The sequence below is a fragment of the Citrus clementina genome, unplaced genomic scaffold, assembly GCF_000493195.1.
Source record: "Citrus clementina cultivar Clemenules unplaced genomic scaffold, Citrus_clementina_v1.0 scaffold_7, whole genome shotgun sequence".
Taxonomy (NCBI): Eukaryota; Viridiplantae; Streptophyta; class Magnoliopsida; order Sapindales; family Rutaceae; genus Citrus; species Citrus x clementina.
In genome coordinates, this window is record NW_006262075.1 from 9085551 (window position 1) to 9093739 (window position 8189).

General features: G+C 32.8%; 1 protein-coding gene and 1 long non-coding RNA gene across 2 annotated transcripts; both read right to left on the reverse strand.

Annotated features, from left to right (window-relative positions):
- Window positions 1–261: 261 nt before the first annotated feature.
- LOC18037473 (putative FBD-associated F-box protein At5g22720) lies at window positions 262–2322 on the reverse strand. Its single transcript, XM_024181077.1, has 4 exons — window positions 1928–2322; window positions 1383–1803; window positions 1084–1272; window positions 262–603 (listed from the first exon to the last, which is right to left on the reverse strand). Exons 1-4 carry the CDS (start codon window positions 2320–2322, stop codon window positions 379–381), a joined length of 1230 nt encoding a protein of 409 aa, XP_024036845.1. The 3' UTR covers window positions 262–378.
- Window positions 2323–3900: 1578 nt separating this feature from the next.
- LOC18037474 lies at window positions 3901–5715 on the reverse strand. Its single transcript, XR_002904715.1, has 4 exons — window positions 5567–5715; window positions 5392–5447; window positions 4516–4557; window positions 3901–4423 (listed from the first exon to the last, which is right to left on the reverse strand). It is a non-coding gene; the product is annotated as an uncharacterized LOC18037474 (long non-coding RNA).
- Between the last annotated feature and the right edge of the window lie 2474 nt (window positions 5716–8189).

Genomic DNA, 8189 nt, shown 5'->3' on the forward strand with positions numbered 1-8189 from the left:
AATTCAGTTGTAAATTTAAAATCATGACCTAAAATTAAATTTCAAAACACTTTCAGCCTTTTTACATCCATGCTCCTTGCAAATTGTATATAAGACGTGCACAGCTTCTCACAAATGTCCTGCTTCCTATCAAACCAGATAATGTTAAACTATACTCAAATCTACATATATTCAGTACATGGAAAATGAACCAGCTAAATGAGTGATGCTATTAATGTGATTTCATGTACATGACTGGTAGATATATATGTAGTAAGACTCTAGAAATTGAGTCTGGCAATTCAGTTAGAAATTTGAGAGTTAGGGTCTCCATATGTTCCAAAGAAACTCTTGCGCATTGTACATGACAAAAACAGTAGGAATAGCTAGCTATCCTGGTCACAACTTCTCACCAAGTACAGGAAAGCACCAATCAAGACGCAACCATAATTCTCCTTTGGGAATCATAAACCCCCGATCCATCAATTCATCTACATTAATCTCACAACCTCGAATGGGCTCAAACTGCTCAACCTTTACATCCTTTAAATAATGCCGCCAACATTTGATATGAAGGTCATTGCAACAGTTTGTATTTCTATTCTGGAGACGGTCAAAAAGCCACTGCAATTCAAGCAAACGTCAAAGAATTTTGTTAACATTAAATATGATCGACCTCTATAAATGACCAACAAAATTACACACAGTCTCATTGACTTAATAGCAATGACAAACCTAATAACTACAATCCCTGATGCAGAAACAATAGTGCAGGCACCTCTCCTCAAAGAGCAAAATTGAAAAGATCTTTTGATGGTTTGTTTGTTTACTTGTATGGCAGAAGTTTAAAACTTCTCTTAACCTAAGAGCTTGTAAATTATCTTTAGATGTTGTAAATACTCCTTTCAGAATTAATCTCAATCAAATTTAACCCTTTTGCACAAACCAATAATGGAAAATTTTTGAATATACACTGCTATTCTGTCCTTCCTCTCCTTAACTGACGTTTTTCATTTCCTTCGCTTCCCTCCTCATTATAGTTAAGTTATTTAATCAACAATGATATGGTTGGTATGAGACAACTACCGCTAAAAATTAACGTACCGTAACAAATCCGCGTTCGCACTCGAGCACGCAAAAGAAAATCAAATTCCTGGGATTACAAATACAAAAAATGCCATCCAACAAAATTTCATACTTTGATGGCTCCACACTTACACATAGGTCCATAGTCTCAACTTGTAGAGGAAGTGAAGGGTAGCATCTTCTGAGTTCGTCTAAATTAAATACGACCTATAAATCACAAGAAACCAATAAAGGGAGAACACAATTAGGAATCACAAGCAAAAGTTAGAAAGCATAACGACATATTGTAATCAATCATAAAGAACATTTAAATATACCTCGACTGAACTGAAATCTATACATAGCCTTTCAATTTGACTGGATGCTCCAAGAAATTCCTTTAAGCTAAGGAACCAATCACAGTCAAGATTGCTGTCACAATCTAAGGTTACATTCCATGGACAGAGAGCATTTGTTGATATAATGGGAATTGGATTAAGGTCGAAAATAAACGAAAGTAAACGGGGAGCATCAACATCAAGTGCGTTCAAACCATAGCAAGAGCTAATTAGTAAGTGCTCAAGTTTATTACTTGAAATCATAATCCTTCCAAGGGAATGACAATGGCTTATGGACAGATCTTCAAGCAAGGGACATTTTGAAATAAGATGATGAAGCTCTCGGTCATTAAGAGGGAATTCAGACAATAGTAGCTTTTTCAAATGTGCACACTCAACCACATTAAGTAAAGGTGGAGCACTATACGGAAAAAAAACTTAGGGTTAATTCTTGAAGACTTGGAGCAAGAATTTCAACACTTTCATATGACAATGCTTTCATCATCAAAATCTTGAGTTTGTAAGCACCGGAGATACACAAAAACTTCAAACCAAAACAGGAGCCAAAGAATAAATCTTCAAGTAAAGGGCACCCACAGATAAGGCTTTGGACCATCTGATCATTTATATAGACATTTTGTAGAGTAATCGCTTTGAGAAAGCTTACGGTAAAAGACGGCAGCTCCAGCTTACAACCAACTAGCTTTAAAGAAGTCAATAATTTAGCTGAAAAGATTGTTTGAGGCAAAGCGTAGTAGGTATTTTCATCAGCTATGACCATAAAATCTAGCACTTCAAGCCCATTCTCTGTGGCTAATTCTATCCATTTATCAAAGAGTGGAGATGATCCTTCAACATCCAGAGGACATACATATATTCTCAATTTCTGCATACAAACCTTAAGGTTGGAGAACTGATGCAGGAAAGTGTCCACAAACATTATGAATTTCTCTAGACTTTCGCGAAATTTCTCCCTTTCTTGGTCCCCTCAACAATTTAATATTCACAATTTCTATCCTGACAATGAAGTTCATTAGATCAAAATCTAAGATGGGGAATGAATTCTGAAACTGATTCCAACTTGTAGACAAGATACTAGTTCTAGTAACCTCTTTTGCAGAGAGGTAGGTCATAATATGATGAATGATTGAAGGAGGGAGATCGGAGATTTGATCCACGGTCTCATCCATGATGTCCATTCAACTCTGTAATAACAACAGTCATATTCATAACTATGTGTGTGTGTGTGTGTGTGTGTGTGTGTGTGTGTGTGTGTGTGTGTGTGTGTGTGTGTGTGTGTGTGTGTGTGTGTGTATGTATGTATTTGTGTGTGTGTATTTAAAGAACAGAATGTAAAATACAAGTCTGTGCTTATTGTTACAATCTCAACGAAAGCAAAAATCATAATCAAGGTCCAAAGAATCCTGTCCTGGACACTAAAAAGTAGATTTCCGTACATGATTTCCCAATTTCTTTTTTTTTTGGAAGGCCAATTTCTTTTTATTTATGCTTTAGCTCTAATGTTCCCCACCAAAATCACTAATGCTCAGGCATATAAATTTACTAGTAATAATAACTACAGGCAAGCAAAAGCAAATTCCAAGAGACTGTTAAAAAAAAAAACAAAAAGCAAAAGATTTGAGAGTGATAATTCTAGAAAATGAATTCTGAGCTTAACTATAAATAAGATGACCAATATGTCTCATGCACAGAGTAAATTGTCCCTTACACTAGAGACGGTTTTATTTTTATCTTAAATAAATAGATACCGTAATTCGATTGGGGTAAGGATACGGAACAGGGGGACACAGGATTTTTGTTATGGTTGATTCGCACCTGAGTGCCTGTTGACTGATTGACTGAACCCGACCGATCCAATCCAACCCCCTTAACTGTCGACTTTTAAAAAAAAAAAATGCAAAGACTGCTTTAACCTTAACAGAAGGTGTGAGTTTTTAATGGGAGTGGCAAAGGATCATAGAGTGCACAATTGATATAATCTTGTACCGTACCATTTGGGCTCCGTAAGCCCTTCAGTTCATTGCCTCACCAACCTGGGTCAATTCTATAAACAGATTTGCCTTCCTCTATCCACATAATCGAAGCCTTATTTGGGACTGCCTACTGTGGCTCGACCGGAACATGTGGTACTTTAGGAGTACCGAAAGCACCGCTCATGCATTGTGGATTTTCGATTTGACAAGGAAGAAGGAATAAGTACTACATGGGGAAAATCATGTTTTAAAGTTTGATTAAGAGGAGCACATCACGTGCCGTTAAATGAACTTTCATCAATCTATAACATAGAGTAATGACCAGTGAAAAGAATCTGTAATAGTAACAAGCTAAAAAGTTAAAATGCATTAACAGGTTAGGCTGTGCTACAATGGCCAACAAAAAACTAGTCCAATTCAATGTAACACAAGTACTGGACAAGGTACTTGTATTGACATAAACCTTAAATCTTTATGCCTAAAAAAGCTTTCAGGCAGCTAACCTGTAATGATTAAGTTCAAAATTTCCAATAAGAGACAGTACCATAGGAAATAGATTGAGAAAGATGAAAGGAGGAGTACTTGACAAGTATATAGCCTATTTCTAAAACATTACAGCCAAATACATCTAGTTAAGTGACTTGATTCGAAAACAAGTAGGACCAGCAGTAGACTAGTCTCCTGACTACCTGGAATCAAATACGTATTTGAAACCGTATTAAGCATTAAGCAAGCAAATAATTTTGCGGCACAGTAAAACACAACATGCAACCCAAATTTATTTGAGGTTTACATGGAGACAGACACTAAACAAAAGTTTAGAACCATACTTAACATGACATATACCATCATTGACCAATTGATGTCATAGATAATCACACTAAACAAAGTCCACCCATAACAATGAAATTCATAACCACGGTACAAGATTTCATAGTTTGAATTCTGATTTGGGATTCAAAAATCTCATTTCTTCCCGCTCTTCTTGAGCCCTGAACCTCCAAATGATCCTTTCTGTTGCGCCTTGGCTCTGAGCTCCTTCAGGGCCTATTCAACACCAGAACAAAACAAATAAAGTGAATCTTTTGTCATTGCAAATTAAGGAAAAACATTAAAGTCTCAAAAAGCCAATATCTTACCTTCTCCTCTTCCTTCTTTTTCTGGATGTTGGCCAAATCTTGCTGCAAGAAAACAAGCACATTTCAGTCAGAATAATTAATGTCATGCAATGAGCAAACTGAAGAATCCCTTCAACAACAACCCCCATTTTACAGAACAATGCTTGAAACATAATCAGCACAGCATGCAATGTAGAAAGAGTTTAACATGTAACAACAAAACCATCATAAATTATCAAGCACATTTCAGTCAGAATAATTAATGTCATGCAATGAGCAAACTGAAGAATCCCTTCAACAACAACCCCCATTTTACAGAACAATGCTTGAAACATAATCAGCACAGTATGCAATGTAGAAAGAGTTTAACGTGTAACAACAAAACCATCATAAATTATCAACCGCTCGACAACAATCAAGTTAACACCTCTATATGCTACACAAGAACCAATACGCATCTTTATTTTTCTATAAGTATCAGAAATACATATAATGAAAAAGTAAAAAGAAAAAGAACCAACACAAGCACTTATCTTAGTAGATATTTGAACAATAATCTGAGATTCCACTACAAGCAAAACCAAACCCGGAGATAAATACAGATTCTTCAGAGTACTTCTCAGGTATCAAGTGAACATAACCTAATTCTTGCCCAAGTTACAGGTAAGTGCTAAAATCTAACATCAATGGGGCAAAATTAATTTACTTCGGCAAGAACTACTTTATGAAAGCAAAACCCACACCAGAATCACACAACAATTTGGTATTAATTAATCTTTTTCTGGGAAAGCAAAAAGTGTACGCATCACAATTGAACAAAAACAAATTGTTAGGTAAATAACTTTACAAATAATTTACCAACAATTGATAAAGAAATAGAAATTGATGGTCAATTACCTCGTCATACTCCTTCTTGTCAGCTTTGGGTTGCTTCAAAGGCTTGGCCTTTCCACCTGAAGAATACCCAAAATCAAAAATTCAAAACGAATTACTAAAAAAAGATAAATTCTAGTAAATTTAACAAATGAATCAAATAAATGGAATCCAAACAAATCAAAAGGGTTTATTTTACCTTGCTTGGACGACATGGCTGGGAACTGTGATTAGGGTTTCGACGAGAACTCGAAGAAGCTAAGCAATTGGGAGGGAAACACAGAGACAGATCCAACCCTAACACACAATGATTGAAAGTTCTCGTTGTTCGAGGATTACTGTCGATTTAGGGCTATATATAGAGGAGCGGATTTGGGGAGGTTGCACGTGCGTAGTGCGTGATAAATTGTTTCAGTTTTCTTTTTATTTTATTTTATTTTTTTAATGAAAAAAACTTATTTTGGTAGCACGATAATCTTTTTGCTTTTTGCTTTTTGGTAGTGAGGAATCTAATTCCATTCATTGAGTCAACCTACCATGCAGCGCTGTATCTCATACATGCATGCAACCGGTACAACCGGTTTTTAATCGGATGATATAATAAAAATTATATTTTTATTTATTTTTAATGTGAAAAAATTATGAAAAATTAAAAAAAAAGGATAAAATTGTAATTAAATGAGAAAAAAGATTGTAATAATTTTAAATTTAAAAATAGTACAAAAAATATAAAAAAATATAAACATGTCACAAAATAGTTACATTCCTACTTATTTTGTCACATTCCAATATTTATAATACATATTTCAAGTTTACTTTTCAAATTCCTATTTTTCGTGGTTATTTATCTAAATTTTGGTACGTTGTTTCAACTCGTTTTCTCACTAGTTTTTGGTTCTATACATCTACTCTTTTCATTAACTTCCAGCTTTTTAGGTGTATATTTCAAGTTATTTTTATATCTCTGTAATGTATTAAACTTTATCTAGTTTTTGGTAACTTATTCCAATTTATTTTTCTACCACTTTTTTGTTCTATATTGCTACTATTTTTATTGAATTTCAATATTTTGGGTAAATATATCAAGTTTAGTTTTTAGATCCTTACTTCTTATTTGAATTTATTAAATTCTTGGTAAATTATTTCAACTTTTGGGTTAATTTCTTCAACTCTTGTTCCTACCACTTTTTAGTTCTATATTCCTACTCTTTTTATTGAATTCCAAAATTTTGTTTGGATATTTCAAGTTCAATTTCTAGATCCCTATTTTCCGTTGGAATTTATCAAATTCTTGGTCAGTTATTTCAACTCATTTTTCTATCAGTTATTAGTTTTATATTTCCAGTTCTTTCATTAAATTTCTAGTTTTCAGGTTGATATTTCAAGTTTATTTTTTAATCTCAATATTCTATTAGACTTTATCCAGTTATTGCTAAGTGGTTCTAACTTATTTTTTCACTACTTTTGGTTCAATATTCCTACTATTTTTATTGAATTCCAATATTTTGGGTAAATGTATCAAATTTGCTTTTTAGATCCCTACTTCGCGTTTAAATTTATCAAATTATTGTTAAGTTATTTCAATTTTTGGGTTAAGTTCTTCCACTCTTATTTTCAGCACTTTTTAGTTCTATATTCTAACTATTTTCATTGAATTCTAACATTTTGCTTGGATATTTCATGTCATTTTCTAGATCTCGACTACTTGTTAAACATTATCAGATTCTTGTTAAGTTCTTCAAACTTTTAGGTTATACTCTTCAACTCTTGTTTCCACTATTTTTTGATTCTATATTTCTACTCTTTTTACTGAATTCCAATATTTTTTGTGAATATTTCGAGTTTATTTTTTGATCCCTGCTTGTTGTTGGATTTATCAGATTTTTGGTAATTCTTTCCGAGTTTTAGGTTAAGCTCTTTAACTATTTTTTTCCAGTACTTTTTGGTTTTATATTCCTACTCTTTTCATTGAATTCTAATATTTTACATAGATATTTCAAGTTCATTTTTTAATCTCTATTTATTGTTGAGGGTTATCAAGTTATTGGTAAGTACTTACAACTTTTGGGTTAAGCTCTTCAATTGTTATTTCTACCATTTTTTGGTATTAAATTTCTATTCTTTTTATTGAATTCCAATATTTTAGGTAAATATATCAAGTTCATTTTTTAGGTCTCTACTTTCCGTTAAAATTTATCAATTTGTTTTGTAAGTTCTTCCAACATTTGGGTTAACCTCTTCAACTTTTATTCCCATCAAATTTTGGTTTGATATTTCTACTCTTTTTATTGAATTCCAACATATGGGTGAATGTTTCAAGTTTATTTTTTAGATCTCTACTTTTTATTGGAATTTATCAAACTCTTGTTAAGTCGTTCCAACTTCTGGGTTTTGCTTTTCCACTCTTTTTTCACAATTTATTGGTCCTATGTTCCTGTTCTTTTTATTGAATTCCAACATTTGGGTAAATATATAAAGTTCTGTTTCCAAATCCATGCTTTCCATTAAAATTTATCAAATTCCAACATTTGGGTAAATATATAAAGTTTTGTTTCCAAATCCATGCTTTCCATTAAAATTTATCAAATTCCAACATTTGGGTAAATATATAAAGTTCTGTTTCCAAATCCATGCTTTCCATTAGAATTTATCAAATTCTTTGTAAGTTGTTCCAACTTTTGGGTCAACGTTTTCAACTTATTTTCTTACCAAATTTTGGTCCTATATTCCTACTCTTTTTTATGAATTCAATATTTGAGTAAATGTTTCAGCTTATTTTTTAGTCTCTACTTTCATTAAATTTATAAAATCTTGTCAAGTGT

Coding starts and splice junctions, on each gene's coding strand:
- LOC18037473 (XM_024181077.1), bottom strand. CDS start 2,322: ATGTTTGTGGACACTTTCCTGCATCAGTTCTCCAACCTTAAGGTTTGT. Junction 1,273..1,382: donor TAGATTTCAGTTCAGTCGAG/GTATATTTAAAT, acceptor TGTGATTTATAG/GTCGTATTTAATTTAGACGA. Junction 604..1,083: donor GCGAACGCGGATTTGTTACG/GTACGTTAATTT, acceptor CTTGAATTGCAG/TGGCTTTTTGACCGTCTCCA.